Raw genomic sequence first — 23,139 nt, 5'->3', positions numbered from 1 at the left:
ACAGCGTCAGAATGGGCTGGTTCGTTTCACTGACGGGATGAGTTACACCGAAGATGCTTAGAGTTACCAAACACTCACTAAGTTATTTAGTTTTAAGCAATTCGTTCAGGATTTGCACATCACTAGTGACCACGCCACACCCAAATGACCGAAGCAGAGTGTCTGCCTCGGGACGGGGATGTCTTGTGTAACAGCGGTATCGGGCAGCGGCGCACCGAAAGCAACCAGTTGCTCCGGCCCGGATTCTGGTTGTCATGTCCCAGAGGAGGCGGCGCATACGGCGGCCTCTGAGCGCAACTCGAGCCGATACATAAGTTGAAGACACAGCCAGGGGACGCTGTTTGTGGACAATAGACGTTTACCTCCCGCGGCCGGTTCTTGGAGGAATGAGAGGCGTATGTTGGGCTCTAAAGATGGGGTTGTTTTTGCATGCTGTCGGCTCCGTCAGCCCCACGGAGTCCGCACCAGAGGGGGTAAGGTTGGAAGGCAAGGTTCCTAACCAGAACTGTTGGCTAAAACCCCAAACGGGTCGGCACGCTTTCTATCCATAAGCTTACTACATCATGTTAAATACTGAGTCGTTTGTTTCAGCTGCTCGGTTTAGATACGAACTACAGAGAGTTGTTTGACCCGCATAAGCAGTGCCACACGAACTGAGCTGTTAGCATGCCTGCTAGCTGTTAGCTTCCACAGCTAGCGAGGCTAAAGCTAAGAAGCTGTCGCGGCCTTTCCTATATTTGTAGTTGCGGGGGCTTGATATTTCAGTAGAGCCAAGTTTTAGAAACAACAACTCTACAAGTGAGCATAACACAGTTGGTGGAAAAATTGGGTGCCAACAACATCTGTTGTCGTTTACTTCCAAGCTGCATCATCTTTTAACAGCAGTCTGGTTGCATTGTTCTGTCTTTAAACGATTCCAGACTGATTCGCATTTTCTTTATGTTTGCAAAGTAGTTTGAGGCGTTTATCTAAACAGTTTAATTTAAAAGAGCACTGTTAGAAAATTCAAATGACCGCATAACGTTTGCTGGTTGAAAATTAGGATAAAGTGTTTCAAAAGCCAACATTCTGGTGATGCTATGCCTTTAAATTCAGACCTGTGAAGAGATGTGACAGCATAATCACACACGGAAAGAAAATTAAAAATCAAAACGGAGATTGTTGTGAAACCTGGAGCTGTCCAATAGATTTTTTTTTTGTTTTGTATTGATAATATTAGTCTAAAATCACTGTAACAGCCCCTTTATTCCACCAGTAGGTCATGTTTGTTGTTTCAGCATTAAAGATCACAAGTGATTGTCCTCCTTTGAAACACACATATCATTTTGCTTGCATTTGTAATCAAACTCCTGAACTACATTTTCTGTAATTGAGATTAAAAAAAACTTTTAAATTAATAATAGTGTAGACCAGTGGTTCTCAAATGGGGGTACGTGTACCCCTGGGGGTACGTGGAGGTACTGCAGGGGGTACGTGAAGCTTTTCAAAATATCTTTAAAAAATCAGTAGGCTCCTCATAATAAGTCTTGGGAAAAATTCTTTTGTAAAAAGTTTGAAAAAATATAAATGTGTGTTCATGCACTGAATTTTATATTCAGTATTTAGTTTCAATATCCTTTAAAATAAAACGGTTTGACTGGTTTTATACCTTCCTGGTGGTCCCCGTCTTCTGTTTTTCTTTTTTGTTTAACCATGCAATGTTTGCAATATGGATGTATTTGTCAGGTTCACTGATATAAGTTGTTTGGCTTTAATAAATCAGACAGTGATTTTACAGCACTGTACCTCTTTTTAATTCCAAAAATGTTTTGCCCGTGTCAGGGGGTACTTGACTAAAAATATATTTTTAAGGGGGTACATCACTGAAAAAAGTTTGAGAACCACTGGTCTAGACCTTGCACTGGCTAATCAATTTGTTGATTGAATTGTATTTTTAGGCTGCAGGCATTTTAAACTGTTACTGTTCATCTTCAAATAAATCAAAATTGGCTTTGTCTGACCAAGACTTCAACCACAAGTCAGGCTTGGGCTACATTCACACATCAGGCAAATGCAACCCATATCTGACTTTTTCATGTCAGTCTGAATGCCCCGATCTTTTCACCCAAATACAAATCCGCATTGCACCACCTCCATATTCGTACTAAATCAGATATAAATTGTTTTCAAAGCATCTGCAGTCTGAACGGTCATGTCGCCTTTTACGCCGTTGATGTTACATGCCTGAACTGTTGTACTCATTTTCTACTTTGACTAGGGTCAGTAGTTTTTTTTTATTTTAAAACAGTTATGAGACACAGTGGCAAAACCTGAAATTGTTGTTGCTAGGTAACCAAAGAAAAGCTTAGTTAGTTGACGCCACCAACCTTTCTTAGCTGACCATAAGAGGGTGAGCATCGTTCTCCACTGGCTTCTTTCCTTTCATGATGCCACCTGTTTTTCCTGCTGTTTTTCTGCCTGTTGTTTGTAATGACTGTTTCCAGCCATTGTTCATTTTAATAAAACACAATGGTCCTTCCAACAAAACCTACAAACCTTAACAGAGATTGTCCCAAGAATTTGTTAGATCAGTGTCGTCATCACTTTGTGTACTCGGACACAAAGTAATTTTAATCAGACTTTTTAAAATGTAATTTTTAAACGCATTTTGAAGCATTTTTAATTATATGTAGTCAGGGAATCAAATTTCCCCTAAGTTTGATTCCATTTTCTGAAATGAGAAGTTGAGTATTTGGAAGTTTGAAGCGATGAGATCACTGTGTGGTCGACGCTGTCATGCACAACCGGTATGGAGTTACAGCACCGTCATTCAGACATAGCTACAACTTCCAGTTAATATGTAGTTTTAAAATCAAACAATAGATACAAACATAAACAGTGCGAGAGGAAATTTAACATTCAACTTTCATCCTGAGCATCTTGTGTAGATGTGTTTTTTGGTTTCAAGTGCAGCTACAAATCCATTGCATCATCTGAGCTTTCTCTTAGTGACCTTGACGATGATAATAAGGTCTCTTTCTTTCACAGTTAATCGGATTAAGAAGTAATTGTTCATTGAGGGGCCCGTGAGCGTCGGCTGATTGCCTTATAGTCTTGCATGAAAGTGGATCAGTTTTGGCTGTGAAGTCTGGCTTAACAAAGAACTGCAGACACCTCTCTCCAGACGCAGTATCGCATGGTCACAAAGACATCTTTTAGGTTCTCAGCAGCTTTTCATTAAGGTTGATGTTCTGCTGCAAAGATTTTCAGGGATGGTAACCAAACCTGTGTCTTAATCTGTTTGTAAAGAATGAGAGAGGTGGACAGTTTGGGTATGCAGGAGAATCTGATCCGTACAGACTGTTCTCAGTGTTATTTTGTTCTTTTTTTTTAAAGTTGATCTTTTATACTTTTTGTCTGGATCTCACTTAAAGGCAGTACAAAATTCTGCTCTTATGTAATTTTTTTAGATGACGTTGATCAGCACTTCTTCTGGGTTTTTGAAAGACTTTCAAAGTCTAAGAAAGTTTGCTGCTTTTTTAAAACTCCTGTTTTTTTTAAAGGCTCCTCATAAAACAGGTTTCAAAAGCTCCTGAGTTGAAGTTTGACCTGGTGTTATTCTACCAGTTTTTAAGTGGACCATTTGTCACCTTTATTTTTATTCTCATAGATGTTTATTTGACTTCATGTTGGAGAGGATCTATAAAAATCATTAAAGATAACTAGAGAGATATCAACCATAAGGTTGTGGTCACTTTTTTTAAGCTGGCTGCGTTCTCTTAATTGTGAAACGCCGTACTGACACAGACAATGGCAAAGAGGGAGTTTTCATTTAAAAAGCTTTATTTTTGTTGATTGAATGTAATTTAAAGGAGAAGCTTTATGAAACGAAAAATAAAAATAGAAGTGTCGTAAGAGAAATTCAGTCCGTCTTTGTTGAGTTTAGGATCTGTTTTCTGTATGAAACTTCAACACATCTGAAGTTATAGACTGTCATTTAACTACAGTCATAGCAAGCATTCAATATTAAATTTTAAGATAAACTTTTTTGAAGTATTTTTAATTACAAAAGAAACCATGTTTTTGGTTTAAAAGGAAGCTAAATATACAAGTGTTTAAATGGAGGTGTATGATGTAGATTTGACTTTTTATAAATTTATATCATGTTAAAATTTGATTACCTCATGAAGTGTTGCTTTGATGCTTTAATCTCCCATGGCACCCACCTGCGGTGCCTAAACGCTTGCTCAAGCAAACCTCAAACGAGTGTGGAACATAATTTATTTGTGAAATTCAGGAAGTTATTTCAAATGTTGCCATAACTGTCAACCTTTTCTAATGCGCTACTTCAGATGAAAAAACTTTGATGGAAAGATAATTATTGATACAGAAAATCTCTGGGTCCTTTTCACTTTGTATCAACTTCCACATTGAAGGGAGTTGTGATAGCAAATGATGTACCTTCAGGCGAGTCTTTTGGTCAGCAAGAATCAAGCTGAAAATGAAAATGAAAATGAAGTTTGATTCATTTCTTTAGTCCTCTTTGCTGGATTTAAAAAAGCTTAGTTTTACAAATCTTTTTTTAATATGTGCTGCAAAGGTCAGGCAACAGAAGGTCTGCCTTTTTGGTCCAAAATAAAGAAGGAACTTATAAATTTTTATTTTTTTTTAAATTACACAGGTTTTATTTGAATGCTTTTTCCTAATTTTAATAGGATTTTTTAGTATTCAGGTCGTCGCTCTAAAACAACTAACCAAGCCAGATTCTTTTAGGCAAAACGAAGCATAGGATGCCAACTAAGTCAGGAGAACAACAGATATTATTGCAACAGAAGAACAGAACGTCATGTGATCTTTAAATCTTTTCACAGACTGGTTTGTTTTTTTAGAAGGCCATGTTGATAAAATTGAAACATCTGATGGTTTAAAACCAGGCTGCTGCTTTAGAGTCAGCAGTTAGATTTTGTTCTCATCCAGTGCGTCTTGTACAACATCTGCTATTCCCGCGTTCCTCCTTTGTGCCTAGATGCGTCCATCGTTTCGCTCTATGCGTCTTACACTCGACACACTCCTCTCACCACCTTATTATGATGGAGTGGTGCAGCCAGGAGCCTGTTCTCAGCCGCTGCCTGGAAATTTCCGTAAAGCAATCCTTGTTGGCTGTTTGGGTTGTGTTGGAGTGGGGTGGGCGTGTGCGAGTGTTTCGGTGGGTAGAGTCGAAGAAGGCAGTGGAAGGTAAGCAGAAAGAGAGGGGGTATGCTTAAGAGCTTTTTGACTTTTCCTCAGTGGGGAGAACAAGCCGTTGGGTGAAAGAGGGATTGTCTGGATCTGGAATCGTCATGCCTCTAAGTCAAGGACTTACGATGGTAATCTATAGAAACTAAAACTTATCTTTATATTTAACCTCTGGTTGCTAACGATTAAGATAAGTCTTGGCAAAGTCCAAGAAGTTTTCTCAGAAAAGCCCATCAGCGCATATTGCTTTCTTTAATTATCTGTACTGCTTTTTTGGCATGCTCTCTTCTAATCCATCTTGTTTTCTTTGACTTCCTAGCTTTTCACAGGTTTGATGGGTATCAGTAACAGGTTCTGTTTGGTTAACTTTTGACCAGGCTGCAGGTTCGCTGTGTTGACAGTGAAAACATACAGCAGGCTGATGGAGTGGAGTCAAAAGTTTAGAGGATTTCTGTTGGAAATGACCTCAAAATGGATCACGCGTTGATGTTTTAGGTTTACATTGTGTATTTGCGTTGTGGGCAACATACTGAGGGCTTTTGTGCTGGCTGTGATGTAACAGTTCCACTTGATTTGCACTAGGAAAAATGTCAAGCAACAGTTTTGATATTTTATCAAGACACAAAAGATTGCAATAACAATAATGAAGGGTAAGCTTTTAAGTTCAGTGATACATGTGGCCTATCAAGCAGTACATGGTAGCATTGTTTTTGTTTTTTTTTTACATACTGAAATGTGAGCAAAGCCGATACATTTTTTGGGTTCTAGTCATTATTATTAACTTCAAGGTTTGAGTTGGAGATGTGGCTGTCAGAATTTTGTGGCTATTTTCTGAAGATTTACTTTAAGAAATTTAATATGTAATCTACATTTGCCATCATAATTGGTCCAACTTTATTTAATAGTGGCAGCATTCAGCAGTATCTCTATATACTTTACTGATTTGCATCCTAATTCCATCTCTACGTCTTACTATTTTCTCTCAGCCTTCTTCTGTTTCATGCTCCTAAACAAACCAATTCAAACCCACGTACTGAAGCATTGCATCAGTTTATTTATTTTAGCAGGTATGAATTAATTGTGAAGATAAATAACATGTTCCAATTTTCTGAAGACTGTATAGATATATTTATTACACTCTATGTTCATTAACTGTGCTTCTGATCTCCATGTGGGCTTGTTGGCTCTTATTAATGATGACACATTTTGTTCACTGATCAAACTGAAATAATGTCCAGAAACATTGAATCACATAAACCTCATTAGACTGCTTGCTTACGTTAAACAATACAAGTAACCCGAAAACTATTACACTAAATTAGATGTTTAAAATGTATAGAATTGCTGTTGTTTTCGAAATATTGTCTTATGAAATGTATTCATTTTTATGCATTTCTACTCTAGATTTAAATGATTGACCCTGTTGGATGGACTTTCACTGCCTGTGACGGCCACACCTCATTTTAGTGGCTTGACCACTCAAACTCACAAAAAGTGACAATATGTTGATGGTAAACAGACTGTGGAAGTCAAATATTGTATCTTCAGTATTAAACAGCAATATCCCAAATGCATGTTGTGCCCGTATGTTAAAGCAGGGGGACAACACCCCCAGGACAGATGTGAATTGTTGCATGGCTAAGTTCAAAATGTCCTGTGGAAGATGTCACATTTGGGAAAAGTCAAGATCAAAACGAACAAACCTGCAAAAGCACCAGAGAGCAGAAATAAGCCAAAACAACCTGCACCTTCTTAATAATGAAACATTCACGACGCTGATTTCTCAGAAATGACAATAGAATAGATACAGTTTGTCCAATGTTGTTGCTAATCGGAAATAACAGCTGTAATGGCATTTTTGCAATTGAACTAATAGCCTAGTAATACAGTTTATCTTTTAGTGAAATGCTGAACTTCATTTGTTCTTAAATATATAAATTTCAGATCAAGTGACTGTGGTGAATCATTGTGACCAACATAATCAATACTTTTTCTGTTTCCTGTTAACCTGGCTTATGCGGCAGAAACTCACTAAGTACATCAGTAGTTTGTTATGACTTGATGTTAGCAACACATTTATGTAAACAAGTCAAAGAAAACGACTAAAAGCTAAAAGTAAATCACATTATAAGTCAATACAGCTCTGAAAAAGAAAATAAGAGACCACTTAAAATGATCAGTTTGTAAAATGAAGATTATTCTTTTATTCTATGAACTACTGACAACATGTCTCTGAAATTCCAAGCCAAAATTTTGTATTTATTTGCAGAAAATGACAAATGGTCAAAATAATGAAAACATGCAGCTCTTTCAGACCTCAAATAATGCAAAGAAAACAAGTTCGTATTGATTTAGAAACAACAATACTAATGTAGAAATCAATATTTGGTGGAATAACCATGAAGGTTTCAGTGGGATTCAGTGCAGTGGTCTCTTAATTTTTCCAGAGTTGTATGTAGTTGATTGTTACTTTTCTAATGAGTGAACTTGGAAAACTATGACTTAGACATTGGAGGTAATGGTAACTGATGACTAAACACAATCAGCACTGTGGGTTTTTGCTCAAGGAAAACTTCTGCCAGTGTCTTTATTAGCACTTAAAACATAGCAGTGTTTACCCCTAATGACTCATGGAGCAGAACTTTATTCTTGTCAGACTCCTTTCCAAACCTTTTCCTCCCATGAAAGGAATATCTGTTGAACGTCTCGAGAGAATTTATTCTGATTTGTCCGCTTTCTCTTCGACTCGAGGATTAACAGATTAGATTTCTCTGGTCAAAGGTCTAGGTCTGTGTGACCGCACGTCCATCCCTTTCTGCTGGATGTAATATTTCAGGAATGCGTGGAGGGATTTTAATTACTACTGGCGCAGGGATTTGCTTGGATTGGATAATTTAGTTTATGTTCAGGGTCTTTTATTACCACATTATTTATAAGGATGCAGCAACACTCTGCAAAGCTCTTAAATAACTAAGAAGAAATAATTCCTGGTAGCTTTTTAAAAAATATATATATATTTCTATGAACAAATAGTTCTAGTTTGGTTATTTGCCACTTCTGTAAGGCTGGGTCGGTTCAAACCTGAGAAGTTTCAACATTTATGAATACCTCATTACTGGGAAGAGTGGGTTGTGATGTAAAATTAAAATGCCAAGTAGTCCTCTCCTATTACAATACTGCAAGCATTGAAATTGCAATGACAATTTTAATTCAGTATGTAGTGCAGTTTTAGTTTGCAAATATTTTTTTCCCCAGAAGTGTAAATCATCAAGCCTTATACCTTAAAACTGCAGAATAGTGGTGAAAAATGTGTGAGTCTGTTAATAAACGTAGTTTCTCATTACTCACACTGTTGCTGCAGTCTTCACCTCACCTGGTCTTTGTCCTCCTCCAAGCACATTGGAAGCAGGCTCTGCAGGACGTTCTGCATGGATAAGTGGCTGTAGACGATGGAGGGATGAATACCAGAAAATGAAGAAATTTAAAGGAATCCGTATTGTGCTGCTCTTTCATTTTTACCCACGGCCTGAAATGATACGACTAGACAAGATGACTTATTTTATGCGAAAACATTCCTTCACAATGTTCTGCTGTCCTTGTGTTGCAGAGCTTGATCCATTGTGATGGCGTCAACAACCAGAGCTACTTCTGCGAGTATGGACACTGCTGCGGAGAGTCCCAGTGTTGCAGTTACTACTATGAGCTCTGGTGTACGTTTCCGCCTTCTTCCTTTTCGTCTTTACAATCACATTGTATCCCTTTATTTCTAACTTCACTAAAACTGCAACTTGTATTGTTTGTGTTGTGTAACTGATCACTATTTTCCCCTTTGGCCTAGTCTTTAAAGATCAGCCTAAAATAATAGAAATACATTTAGTTTTTACAAATTAATGTTTATAAACTATTAGGAAACCTCGGTCAAAACAGGAGACGGTTACATTGCCTGAAGTGTGAGGTTTTGTCTCTTCCTAACACTAAGGTGCACTTCATTGATGTCACTTTAAAACAGAAGTGAGTTGAAGTACAGCAGAAAAGTTATTTTTTTTCTATTATCACAGAAATCGGATGACTAATGGTTCTATCTCTTAATAATTATAGATTAAGCCCAATTTAAAGGATTTAATCTATAATTGGATATTTGTCCTTTAAGTTATTTGTCATTGATCATGGTACTGACAGAACCCACAAATTAATGCAGCTTCTTACTTATAAAAGGGTTTTTTCAGTTTCTGTGGCCTCTTAGATGAAAGTTTTAAGCTAGACTTTTGGTTCTGAGATTAATTATCCTTTGGATCTCAAACTAAAGGTTCATGTTTCACTTGTTTTGGATTTCTGCAAACAAAACAAATGTATCATGGATCAAAAGCAGCACTTTAGAGACTGTTGATTGTCAGATTATCTAATCTATAAATTTCTCTTAGTTTGCTGGTAGGAGAGCCGTACAAAATGTAACTGAAAAGGTTATTCAATAATTTGATGCAGAGATTCATCTTCTTGGAGCCTGAATTTAATGTTTTCTGTGTGTTTTTGTTTGTGTCTGCCTTCTTGTTTGTTCGTCCTTGAAGTTAAATTCCTCACATTTTTCTGTGACGACACAACAAAGATCTGTTAATTTCCCACACATAGTAAACAAAGTTCTCTCTTGCTTCCTGCTGCAGTTTAAGCTTAAGTCTAGAGTAGCTGAGAGGGCATTACTAAAAGCACATTATAATTATTTGCACGAATAACAGAATAATTTTGAAAATGTGAGTCAGTGTAAGAAGTGTGATAATTATCAATGTATATATTTAGAGTTAAATTGAACCTGTGCCATCAAATGAAATAATTTCTTACATGGGAATGATTTGAACCATTATGTTAGGTATTCGGTGAATTGCTTCTCTTAATAAATTATTTGGATGCACAGAAGCATATTTTAATTGCTTCCTGTTTTATTTTTGAAATAAGAAGCAAAACAATAAAATTAGAATGTCTAAAGTAAATGTTTCTTTTTCCACCTTAGGGTTTTGGTTGGTGTGGGCAATCATCTTTATTTTGTGCTTCTGCTGCATTTGCCACCATCGGCGCACAAAACACCGAATGCAGCAGCAACAACGGCAGCACGAGATCAACCTCATCGCCTACCGTGAAGCACACAACTACCCCTCCGTTCCCTTTTACTTCCGTAAGTACGCAAGTCTTTGAATTTTGCATTGGTGAAACCTGCAGATATGGGGATTAGTATAGAAATCATTTGAAGCTTTTTGTATCTAACCATGTTGGGGTGTAGCTTCACCACTGACTTGAAAGAAAATCAGCTTGTTTAAAAAAAAAAAAAAAGTAATTTTTTGCCTATGGGCATGTTTTTCTCATTTGGGTACCAGAAAAAAAAGTCTTCTAAGTCAAAGTGGGAGCTTGGCTGAGATGTTTGCACTGAGATCCATCCTGGGGGTCCTGCAGCATCAGGACCTTACTTGTTTGCATGTCTCAGCCTTCAGGAAACGCCGAGCATTGCTTTTTTGGTCTCTTGCCAACTTTGCAAAACCTGCTCCCACTGTGTTTCAGCGCAGGAAAGAAAATCCAGAAATGACTCGGTCACTTTACACCTCCTGATACTGTGGGAGGGCTTGAATAATGATCTGGAAAGCTCTGTGAGGCCTTAAGGAGAAATGTTTAGTCAAGGTTAGACAGATGTTTTTATACATCGTATAAAAAGATGCATAGCCATTTATTTCTCTGTCTGATATTGTGGCAGACATTACCAGAATTATATATTTTTTGCAACAAACTTTTATTAGGCTGATGGAAGAATAATAGAAATGTAGAAATGTGAAGTCATCACACTAAATGTTCAGGAAGGAGAGGGCTTGTGTGTCTCTGGATGTGTTGATGCAAACCCCTAAAACTAAAGCAAAAACTGAAGCTGCTTTGACAGTGTGAGTACCACAGTGAAATAATGCCAACGTGAGCTGAAAGGCCGCTCAGAAGGAAAAAAGCCATTACTTTGAAATCAACATGAAAGGCCAGATTAAAATTTGGAAATGCTCTCAGGAACAATGCCTTAATATTTGGACAGGATGTCCTGTGGTCTGAATCTGAAATTGAATTGTTGATGATTTTCACAAAATAGATCAAAATAGATGGCATTACAATGAAATAAGGTTATGTTGAAATGTTGAAGCAACATCTCAAGACATCAGCCAGAACGTCAAAGCTTCGGCCCTAACATTATTCCAAATGAACAATGACCCTAAGCTTAATGTCAGATTAGTTTGCTTTAGGTAAGAAAGACTCTCTGTTGGTGCGTCACTTGGCCCTGATCTGATTCGCATGGAAAAATTTGGACTCGGGCTGAAAGGTGTGAGGGAACGAGGCGACCTGCAAACTTGACCCAGTTACACCAGTTCTGTCAGGAGGAATGGGCCAGAATTTCCAGCATGCTTGTGTAAGAAGCTGGAGGAGGAAACCTAAAAGGTTTGACTCAAATCGTAAAGTTTGTAGGCAAACACTGAGGGAGTGGATCTAAGCTTCTGAATTAAGATCGGAATCTAAACAAACCAAAAATTGTCCAAAAACAAACTTTTGGTCTGATTTAATGTTGGTGATTGTCCAGGCTGTATAGGGTTTTTTTAAATGTAAAAAATCTGTTTTGAATCTCAAAGCTGAGTTTCATCTATTTTTCTTTCTAGGGTTTTTACCAAACTATCTCCTTCCTGACTATGAAGAGGTTGTCAACCGACCTCCGACCCCTCCACCTCCTTACACCGCCCTAAACTTAAACTCCTCCTCAGTGGCTTCTGTTGCCATGGCTCCTGAGCAGCAGGCGGGACACTGTCCATCCACCCAGTCCTCTCCTGCGCCCCCAGTCTCTGACGGTCTCTGCAGTAGACCTGCAACAGAGGAAGCGCAGCCTCCTTCCTTTGACTTTAGGCCGAAGCCCGACAACAAACCCCATCAAACGGCCCAAGACTCCAGCATTATTCTTCTATCAGATGGGCTGAATGTGGAGATGCTGGGCAGCCAGGAGAAAAAAAGTGGAAGTGGGGATGACTCCTGCAAGGATCCCCTGCTCAAGGACCTGTCGCTGTCAGAGGGTTGTAGTGAGGATAAAGAGCGCCTCCCCAACGGGAGGAGGCGGCGATTCACCGGGGACTCTGGGATCGAGGTGTGTGTGTGCGGCACACGCGGAGGCGGCGGTTGTGGTGGAGCTGGCGGGACGGGCCAGGAGCAGGAGAGTCTGCTGGGGCGCGGCGTGGATGACGGTAACGAGGAAGAGGATGCGGGTGACTTCTGTGACAGTTGCGGTCATCGAGCCTCCCTGAGTTTAGAGGAGGAGCAGGCGCTGGGCGGGCTGGAGAGGAGGGCCGGGCGAGGGCCCCCGCTGACATCTCCGAATGCAGGCGGCGGCTCACTCGGTCCCCCCGCGTGCCTTCTTCTCCACACCATCAGCGAACAGGACGGCCCGGCTCACAGCCCGGATCCGCAGGGATGAAACGCTAAGAGGTGTCAACGGCACCTTCGGATTGCTTTACGAAATGAGCCCGTCTTAAAATAACCAGATGAGGGAGCAGCAAAATGATTCGAATGAAAAGGTGGAGACACCTTGCTCTTCCCCGTACTAGTCCCAGTGGCCTTAACCAGTGTAACATGGGCTGTGTAGGGGCAGTGCAAGCCCCTTCAACAGCCTGCAGCAAGCGAGAGCTCTCCTCTCTGCAGTCATCCTTCTCCTTCAACCCAAAGCACTGACTTGGCAACGGATTCAGTGGGAGGATGAGGACAGGAACTCTTCAGGAAATCTGTAGAGCTGCAGCACATTACATGGTGGTTAACATGCACAGCGGGAAAAACCTTGAATGAACTGGTGCGTTCATAAGGATACTGCAACTTCTACGACAGGAGCAGACTGCACGGCGTCCCAGTAGTCGTGCTTCTAAAGTGCTTTTTCAGCAACTGTAAACCACTTTGCCTTCTGTTGGTGTTGCTCTATCAGCCTTACAAGCGATACGGTAGTGTCTGTGTTCAGAAAAAAAAAATAGATAAAGCGTGAACACTTCCAGTTTTGCACAGTTTCTCTAAAAGTGAAAATATTTTGCAAAGTAAAACAAACCCCACCATTTTAAGGCTGAGTTTTTACTTAATTTAGTCTCGCATGGTTTGTGATTAGTTTCCATTCCAACATGTTTAAATGGATAGGTGTGTGTGTGTTAGTACAGTAGGAAATGTAATATTTACTTGGAATGTGATCATTTCAGCCTAACTTAGCTGAATGTATGTAGTTGGTGCCTAACAGAACTCGGTGTGAAAGTTCGAGGAACAATAAGCTTTAGTGAAACTGACGAACCCTGAAAAAGCAGGTACTCATATCAAGAATGTCGAGCTTCAGAGAGATTAAAACTGAAATGACAACAAGCAAACCTCAAGATTACTTTTGTAAGTCACTTCAACAGATTACCAACCCTGGCAGCTCTTAAACAAAAAATGAATCCCTCGTTAGAAACATCGAGAACTATTCTTAATATTTGGTGTTGAATCTATGGTGCAACTTCTAGTCTGATGTCATTAAATTTGTCAGTAACATCATTATTTAGAACTAAAATTATGTCCTAGTCTGTTGGGGGGTTTTTTGTTGTTGTTTTGCATTTGCACTCTGCAGTTAAAGAGATGAAATTGAAGAAAACGATCTGAACTTTTATGTATGTTAAAATAGGGCTGGATAAACCAATTAAAACCTGGTTGTGTCACTTTCTCCTTATATAAAATCCACTCAAAAGTATTCACACCCTTGATTTTTTTTTCTTTTTCACTTTACAAAAAACTTTGGATTTAGGTCTGGGCTTTAATTTCTTACTGGACAAAAGCATCCCCTCAGCATGATGCCCAGTAGGTTTCATTTTGGTCACCTCAGAGCACCATCTGCCTCTGTAAGCAGAACTTCTTGTGTTTGTGAGTCCAGATTTTTATTTGTAAAACTTATTTTCCGCCCGCTTCACAATCACAAAATTCCAGTGAAATTCACACAAATTTATGGTTGTAATGTGAAAGGTTCCAGGGTTGTTTCTGTAGTTCCACGACAATGACATTCTACACTTTTCGTCCTCCAAGTCCTATTATTGACGATGTTGCTAATATTTGTTGAAACCTTCGCAAACAGAGTTGTTTCACCAAGGATTCAGTTCATTATTTTGTTCAACTGCCCATTTCCATAGAAACCACAATAAATTGTAATATGTTTTGTAAGACTTTCCTTCCTACAACTGCATCAAAACACAAAGTTCAATCTCTGCGAAGCACAGACATTTTAACAATTGGTCAGACAAATTTATTTTGGTATATATATATATGTATACTAAAAGCACCTTGCAGGAGGTTATTTCCCCCACATTCTTCAGCACGGGGTTACAGTGCAATGCGAAACCTTCTTGTATTACCAGTAAGCTGATTGACCTTTATGCGTCGCGACGTGGACACACTTTTAAGTGCTTTACATATTAGCGTATGTGGTGAGCTACAGATGAAGAAGTATTGCGTACTTTTGTCTTATTAAAAAGAGCTATTTTCATATCTGCCTGTTCATTTAAGTGTAATAGAGAGAAAATCCTAAAACCACTTTATATTTGCAAATTGTGTACAATCACCTGTAGCGAGTTGGAGAACCATATAGTTGCTTTATAATGTTTTCTAAAAATCTTTAGCTTTATTTTCATGGACAGATTGTATTATTAAGGCTAACATTGGGTTCTTCTAGAAAATCTCCCTGCATTGCAAGGTTGTGTGTTGGACTAACAACAAGTATTTGTTCAGAGATCAGAGCAGTGTTGCCAAAGATGGTTTTCTGACTTAAGTGTGTGTTTTGCACATATTCTGTGAATGTTCTGATCATAAGCCATTTATTTCAGCAACTAAGATGAATGTATGTTCAATAAATATACAAAATTTACAAACAGTGTTGTCTGGGTGACTTCCTGTCATCTTGGTTTGGCATCAGCCATGGAAGAGGAATGATAAATATAGAGAAACTATAGCAAATCTTTACCCCATCACTTACTGACGATGTGTCTTACAACTTTGTGAGATGGGAATAAAAGATTTATTAAGTAGTAGTTTTGTAGGTTCTCTCGGGGTGCGATTGAGTGAGTGCATGGCTGTTTGTCCTGTGTGCCGCCCCTTAACGAGCCTCGTCTACTGACCGCTGGAGATGGGTGCCGGCGCTATACAATCCTCCAAGGATGTACGGGTACAGACAATGAATGACTTGAGTGAATGGGGGAAATGTATGTACAACCACTTTCAGAAACTACAGAAGACCTATTTTTAATCCCCAAAATGCTGAAATCAGAGCTTAGTGAGCCACCACACACAGGCCTATCAAGAGCAATGGCTGCCACGTTCTCTGTGTTAAGCCACTTCTCAACAATGTCTGAAGTGTCTCTTGACCAAGGAGGAAACTGGCTACACTGTTGCTGTCACAAAGCCCTCTACTTAGATTAAAACAAATTTAATTTTATTTAGAAAATGCAGTGCCAGAGGCTGGAGGAAGAATATCCACAGAATCCATGTTATTTAAAGTCCAGTGTGAAGTTTCCGCAGCCAGTGATGACTTGAGGCGCCATGTCGTCTGCTGGTGTTGGTACACTGTGTTTTCCGAAGTCCAAAGACAAGTACAGCCATCTACCAGGAATTTTTCATGGTTTCTTCTGCTGACAAGCTTATGGATATGTTGAGTCTGACTTTCACCTGGACTTGGTACCTGCCCACACTAATGGCACCTGCTTTAATCAGTATGGTACCTTTGTTACTGACTGACAAGCCAATTATCCTGACCTAAGCCCTCTTACAGAACCTATGGAGTATTGTCAAGAGGAAGATGAGAGACTATAAACACAACAGAGCAGACAAGCTACAAGCTGAGCTCCTGCGGCAATAATTATGACAGGAAGGCATAAATCAATAAAATCCAGATTAAATTCACATTTATATACACAGGCTCCTGTGATACACTGCAGTCACAGTCTAAATGCACTCTTTACTGACATCTATTCTGATCTTTTTGACTGATTTGGATAAATAGTAACTCTTTTATGATTTAAAAGACGTAACCTTGTAAAGTTACAGGACGGTTCAGACAGGACAGGAAAGATTGATCTTTTGGACTGTGATTTGGGGGAAAGTCCAGCAGAGGGCGCGGCCGATCAGGAAATGAAATCCTTTCTTCTTCGTTTTTAAACGTGACCAAAGTTCTCTATTCAGGCTTTAAATTTTGTAAGAACCAGTGATAATGGCTCAGCACAACAGGTAAGAAGTACTTAATCTTCCCACTACGCACTGTTTGTAAGTGACATTTTACATCTAACATGGCCATCTGTGTTCCGACTTAAATGTTACACATGTAGTCCAAAAACAGGGACATCAAATTTTGTCAAAATTACATTTATTAAGTTACTCTGCACATTTTAATTATTCTGTAAGTTTTCTGTAGCAACAGCCACCTGTTTATTCTAAGTAAATACAGCTGTTGTCGCCGTCAAGACTGTAACGTTGGCATTGACACTTAATGATTGACTATTTTTTTTTTTTTTTTTTTTTTTAAGTGCCATTGGAAATGATTTCTCTGACAGCAGCGTTCACGCGGATGTCAAGGTAATGTGACGTCGTTTTCCCCTCCTTTATACAATTTAAAATTTATTTCGAGGTCACTAAAATTGGCTAAATTTAAAAAAAGTTTTAGATGATAAATGGAAGTTTATTGACATCCAGTTGTCCCCTTTTTTTATGCAGTGATGTCAAACTATGGTGCTGTGACTCAATTGTTGTAATTGTCAAGTGAATTAATTTAATGATTCAGTTATTGAAAGTTCTTAGTAATTATGATTCAATTGATAGGTGATTGAATTTTGTAAGTTGAAAATGCAGCAAGGGAAAGACCCAGAATGTCATGCACTGATTAATTATATCAGTGATCATTAAAAAAGAAACTACTTCACTCAATACTTTTGAAACCTAAAATCATATCAGGTTCGCTCACTGCAGCACTGTTTAATCCCAGTCAGTGAGATGAGGATTTAAAGGTAAATTCTTCAGCCTCATTTGTCCTCGTTTGTTGGCAACTGATGAAAAATAATCCGCTGACGACTGGAATAATTCATCTTTAATTCACACCAGCTGAAACCTCACGTTCATTCTATTAAAAGCTCAACCTAAAATCAGCGCAACAAGTAGTCCTGGCTCAACATGTCCAAGTCAGAATTATAACAGGCAAAACAAGAAGATATTTAACTAAACCCCTACTTCAAAAATAAAGCTCACTACATGTAATGTGGTACCAGAGCAAAGAGCTTTACTGCAGCTGCTGCTATCGTTGCAGAATTTGCTAATATATTAAGTCTTCCAGCTGCGTCATCAGGAATAAGCTAGTTTACCCTATCTTCGGTGTTTGAGCTTTTCTATGTTAAACAGGATTATTATGGAAAGAGGCTCCAGAAGACGTCGGACCTGAAGACAGGCGCCTGCGTGGCTCCAGCTCAGCCTCTCCCAGCCTTCATAAGGGAAGCCCTGAAGAAAGTTCACCCCGAAGTCTCTAACAAGTAATTAGGGGAGGAGAATGCTTTTTCATTTAAAAAAATTCTTCTTTTTTTTAAATTTTGACATTGAAAAAAAGTTTTGAGATTGATGTTTCTGATTCCCCCCGACCAGATACTACGGGTGTGGTCTGGTGGTGCCGGAGTCCTTGGAGGGCTGCAGGATTCTGGACCTGGGCTGTGGGAGTGGAAGGGACTGCTACATGTTAAGTTTGCTAGTTGGGGAAAAAGGTCACGTCACCGGCATTGACATGACTGAGGCCCAGGTAAGGAGCGACGGCATTGCGAATGCAGCCATTAAGACAGACCACAACATCTCAGCATGTTGTCAAGTTAAAGAGGAATAATTTCTGGCTTTAAAAATGCCATTCATTGGGACAACTTCACAAAGCAGTTGGGAAAAGTCTGTAGCAAGTTTGAAAAATGACTTGATTTATTTTTAGTGTAAATTATTGAAGAAAAAAAATGCAGAGTAGTTGTTAAACTAAGTCTTGTTTAGGAGTAGAACGTTTTTAAGCATGTTCAGAAGAAGTGTAATTGGCTAACTGTTAACTTTATAAATGTTTAAACACGTTTGACTCGAAAGGAATGTGAAATGCAAATGTTCAGAATAAACAGCATATATCCTGAAAACCCAGATATTTTTCTTCTGTCAAAGCTTGAAGTGGCCAGAAAATATATGGATTACCACACGAAGGAGTTCGGCTACAAGGAGCCAAACGTGAGTTTTGTTCAGGGCTACATTGAGGCCTTATCTGCAGCGGGTCTGGGAAAAAACTCGTTTGACATCATCATGTAAGAAATGATCCTTACTTCGTCAGGTTTTCTTCTTGTTGTGCTTTTATTCTGTTTTTAACATTGTTGATTTTTGATGTTGCTTAGCTCCAACTGCGTAGTGAACCTCTCCCCAGACAAGAAACAGGTTCTGGTTGAAGCATACAATGCACTCAAGGTGCGCAGCTTCATGCTTTTACCAGTTATTTATTTATTTATTTATTTATTTATTTTTGATCACTATATATTTGAAGTTAGATTGCTGTTGCAATATTTCCTGAAAACGTGTGTCTCCTCAGGATGGGGGTGAGCTATACTTCAGTGACATCTACTCCAGTGGAAGACTGACGGAGGAAATTAAAAATCACAAAGTGCTGTGGGGTGGGTAACAACCGGTATTAAAAAGAATCAGAATTTAGTGTCAATTAAATTTTAGGTAAAAGATTTTTCTATTTAAAACCAAACAAAACATTTTCATCAGTTTGACTAGATGATAGAAATACAGTTCTGTTAAAAAAGTAATTACACCTGTTTATGATGAAACTGACACAGATAACTTTTTTTTTTTGTTTTATAATAATTGTATTGTAATTCAAAAAATGTTTGTCAGTCTCGTAGTAGTGCGGTAGTTCCTCTCAGCGCTTCGCAACAAAATCATTTTGGGGTTTGAATGTGTGCAAGTTTTCCCAGTACTGTCAGCTAATCAGCAGTTCACACACCTTCATAGTTGATTAGTGTCATTAAGGCTTTGCTCCGTAGTTTCTGTTGTCTGTCTCATAAAGGTCAGATCATCTTTGCAGGTGAATGTCTGGGTGGAGCGCTGTGGTGGAAGGATCTGCTGCAGCTGGCTGAGGAGGTGGGCTTCAGTCAGCCACGGCTGGTTACGGCCACCGTCGTCGCCGTTGACAATAAAGAACTGCAGGACGTTCTAGGTTTGATGCAGTTTTCTTAGTTATTGTTTGTTTGTTTGTAGAACAACCCGTTCTACTTCATGTTATTGACTGTTAAACTAAGGCGAACAGAAATGTTGCGCACTCATATTTAGCTTTTATTTGTACTTGTAAGATGGCCATGACGTTATTAGTTTCACAAGCGGAAAAATAGGTGTGTTTCCGCCTGCCAATGGAAACGGTGATGAAAATAAAATGATGTGTTGATGTTGATTGCACTAATTTACCTGGACTGAAACTATTTTTAAAAAAATGGATGAACCATGATGGTTTTGGTCTTTGAGCTGGTGTTCAGTTGGTGATCATGGGGTTTAATCTGGTGACTTATTTCAGCTTATGGATCTGCTTTTTACAGTTTTCCGGTCTCCAAGACTTTCAAGATAATTGTGAAACACTATAAACATACTAAAGTAGACATGACCTGATGTTACAGATTTTTTGATCTATATGTAGCAAGAAAAATGTAATTTGAGATTTTTTATTATTTTTTAATACTTTAGTGTAAAATTAACAGCTCATATTTTACATAAAATGTTGGAAAATCTTCATTACCAAGAGCTCTTTTGTTGTGTTTTTACTTTTTTTTGCACCTTCTCTGACTGTGCAAAACCACTTCCTTTTTTACATTTCAGTGAACTTAAGTTGTAAGAAACGTTGCACCACAGTGCACTTACATGAGTGAATTTCATTTAATGACTTATACAATGTTGATTGTTCATGCATGTGTTCATACAGGTGACTTCAAGTTTGTTTCTGCCACGTACCGCCTGTTCAAAGTCCCTAAAGGTAAAACCAAGACCTGCCAGGTCATATATAATGGAGGCATCACTGGGGCAGAGGACAACTTCCAGTTTGACTGTCACTACGCCTTTAAGGTCTGTACACATCCTGCGTTATGACGTTAAAAAAAAATGCACCGTGTTTAAATGGCTGTGTTCAATATAGACCAATGAAGTGGTGCAGGTGGACGGAGAAGCAGCTGGCATCCTGAGGCATTCCAGATTTGCAGAAGACTTCACTTTCCAGCCACCAGGGGGCTCCTGTGAGCCTTGTTGTGCCAAGCTTAGGGTCAGTGTCATGCTTTAGTTTTTGCATGAGGACTTCTCCAGTTTATCGTATGTATCCTCATGTCTTTATTGTTGTTTAATTATTGATACAGGCTGACACGGTGGATCCTTTTGACCTGGCCTCTCTGTCGGGCACTCGAGGGGGATGCTGCAGCACCAAATCTGCTGACTGCTGCAAATGATCATAGGACGAGCACTGAGAAATGCAGCAGCATGCTATGTGCTGTGTGATTGTCCTTTTTCAGTAAGACTAAAATCAGACACTTCAGATGAATAAGGTAGTAAAATTTCAAACTTTCCCTGTTCCAAATGTGCCTTTACACAGTTTTCTAAGAGAAGAGAGATGGCTGTGAAATGTCACATATGGATTTCCGTGTTTTTGTGGCTTTCCTGAAATCACTTTCTCAATGAAGGATAATGGAAGAATCAGAAGAAATGTGAGTAAAGATGATCACAAAAGAACTTGCTATCCTTCACAGAGCACCAGTGAAGGTTATTTTTTACACACGTTAGCAGTTCTTTCTAATCAACAGGCTCTAATACCACAATATCCTTACTTAACCTTCATAAAGTGAAGTTCTAGTTTCTGCAACCACTCAGGTTCTGAGGGGATTTACAGAACTGTACTTGTTGACATTCTCCTGTAACGTATACTCTTTGTGTAGGTGAAGAAATATTGTGTGTCTTCAGGATATTTTCTCTTTATTTGTGAACATTTGGTAATTTTAAGTTTTTTTTTAAACTACTTGTGTGGTGTTTATAAACAGAATTCCACAGATAATTTTTAAAATGCATGTTTTAGTTTTTGCTGGGCTTTAATGAATTACTAAAATCCTCAAAGCTTTACACTTTTCAGTGAAAAAATTATAGTTTAACTGAAATACTAAAGTTCCAAGTATTTTAACATAAAAAAATACCCTGAAACTTTCAGGTTAAACATCTGCTTTAATTTGATGAAAACTGAATCCTGTAAGTTTCCCTCTCATACAAAATATATTTTTAATACGTAAGAGCCAGACCCACCAACATCTTTTATCTGTAATGACAGTGCAAGTCATTATTTTGTCTTCAGGACCTTCTGACTGTAGCTGAACATTTTTTCTTCTTTAGTCAAGAAACTCCTACTCTTAAGTGTTTTCAGTGAAGTTTGTGTCCACTAAGGTCACAAATGAAAGATTGTATGTTCATTTAATTTAACTGTTTAGCTAAATCTTATTTCACACAAAAGCAAAAGGTTTCTTGACTTTATGGATTCTCATGTATGTTTAAATGTCCTCCATGGTTACACTCATTTACCTTCCTTAGCCATTTCTCTTGTGTTTGCCTTTGACCTTATTTATTAAGGAAGGTTGTGCCTAAAGTCATAGCACACCATGAAATAAAATTTCACTTCAGATTTAGACATGCCTTAAATTGCCTTAAATTACTGTATTCCATTTTAGAATAGATATTATTTAGGCATTGACTTGACCGTGTGAGTTAGGTCATATCCTGCTGCATAACCCACGTTCACTTGAGTTTAAAGGTGAGAACAGATAAATGGACATTGTCCTCTGGGAAGAGAACAGAATTCATGACTCCAATAATTACAGCACTCAGCTCCAGACCATCACTCTGTAGCTATAATATTTTTTTCTGAAATGACGTTTTGGTTTTACCCGTCCCACGTTTTCTACAAAGTTCCATTTGTATACAAAATATTTTCCCGAAAGTCTTGAGCTGTTGTTTTTTTGTTTCCTTTTGGAAATGTGAAATTAATCTGTGGGCTCTTTTTGGTCAGCATCAGTGTTGGATGCCTCCTCCGGATACCATTTTTGCCTAGTCTCTTACTGTGGCTGTAGATACTTTTCAAGGTATCTCTTAAGGCAACACCAAAACCTGTCAAGTGATTTCAGTGAAGCAATTGCAGGGCCAGAGGACCGCTTACGAATTGACCATCATTACACTTTTAAGGTTTGTATATCCTGTATCCTGTTTGATAAAGAAGCAAGATGCATGCACTGTGTCTTCAGGATCTTAAATATGTCTAGACTCAGTAGACCAGTGAAGGTGGATAGAGAACGCATCTTGACCCATTCAAGCTTTGCAGAGAACTTCAGCTTCCTGCCACCGGGTGGCTCCTGTGAGTCTTGTTGTGTCCAACCTAAGGTCAGTGTCATATTTAAATTCCTGCATGAGGAATTCTCCGATTTATTTGTTTGTTTCGAACCACTGGAGGTCAGTATGTGTCTGGGATCAATCCAAAGCGTGTGACACACCCAGGGAGCACCGATGTGCGCACAGTCACAACTACACATGTGTGCACCGGGACGCATGCTGCACTCACTCCCACTCACATACCCACTGAAACATACCCACGCACACATCCACACGCAAGAAGGTCAAGCAGCTGTCTCGAAGTCATAACTAGAGTGTGGAGTCATGCAGGGGAACCTTGAACAGGAAGGAATGTTCTCTTCTCAGCCAATGGAATGCCATCTTATCAGCTTCTATAGTCATTTTGCGTGCATATACATACTTATTTATTACGTAAAATGAGTCCTTAAGAGTCATCCATCAATAATAAATGAGTGTTATATT

General features: G+C 38.8%; 2 protein-coding genes across 2 annotated transcripts; both read left to right on the top strand.

Moving 5' to 3' along the window:
* The first annotated feature begins 20 nt into the window (after positions 1 to 20).
* Positions 21 to 14,425, top strand: LOC102228584 (WW domain binding protein 1-like). Its single transcript, XM_005810352.3, has 4 exons — positions 21 to 473; positions 8,822 to 8,924; positions 10,217 to 10,378; positions 11,883 to 14,425. Exons 1-4 carry the CDS (start codon positions 387 to 389, stop codon positions 12,683 to 12,685), a joined length of 1,155 nt encoding a protein of 384 aa, XP_005810409.2. The 5' UTR covers positions 21 to 386; the 3' UTR covers positions 12,686 to 14,425.
* A 1,948-nt stretch (positions 14,426 to 16,373) lies between these two features.
* as3mt (arsenite methyltransferase) lies at positions 16,374 to 21,959 on the top strand. The gene is made up of 11 exons (XM_023334005.1): positions 16,374 to 16,485; positions 16,782 to 16,830; positions 17,647 to 17,774; positions 17,884 to 18,034; positions 18,427 to 18,563; positions 18,651 to 18,720; positions 18,842 to 18,923; positions 19,343 to 19,474; positions 20,228 to 20,367; positions 20,438 to 20,560; positions 20,652 to 21,959. The coding sequence occupies exons 1-11, from the start codon at positions 16,469 to 16,471 to the stop codon at positions 20,739 to 20,741; spliced, it is 1,119 nt and encodes a 372-aa protein (XP_023189773.1). The 5' UTR covers positions 16,374 to 16,468; the 3' UTR covers positions 20,742 to 21,959.
* The last annotated feature ends 1,180 nt before the right edge of the window (positions 21,960 to 23,139 follow it).

The sequence above is a fragment of the Xiphophorus maculatus genome, chromosome 5 (assembly GCF_002775205.1).
Source record: "Xiphophorus maculatus strain JP 163 A chromosome 5, X_maculatus-5.0-male, whole genome shotgun sequence".
Taxonomy (NCBI): domain Eukaryota; kingdom Metazoa; phylum Chordata; class Actinopteri; order Cyprinodontiformes; family Poeciliidae; genus Xiphophorus; species Xiphophorus maculatus.
The sequence above is the reverse complement of the archived record's forward strand: the minus strand, read 5'-3'. Positions and strand labels throughout refer to the sequence as shown.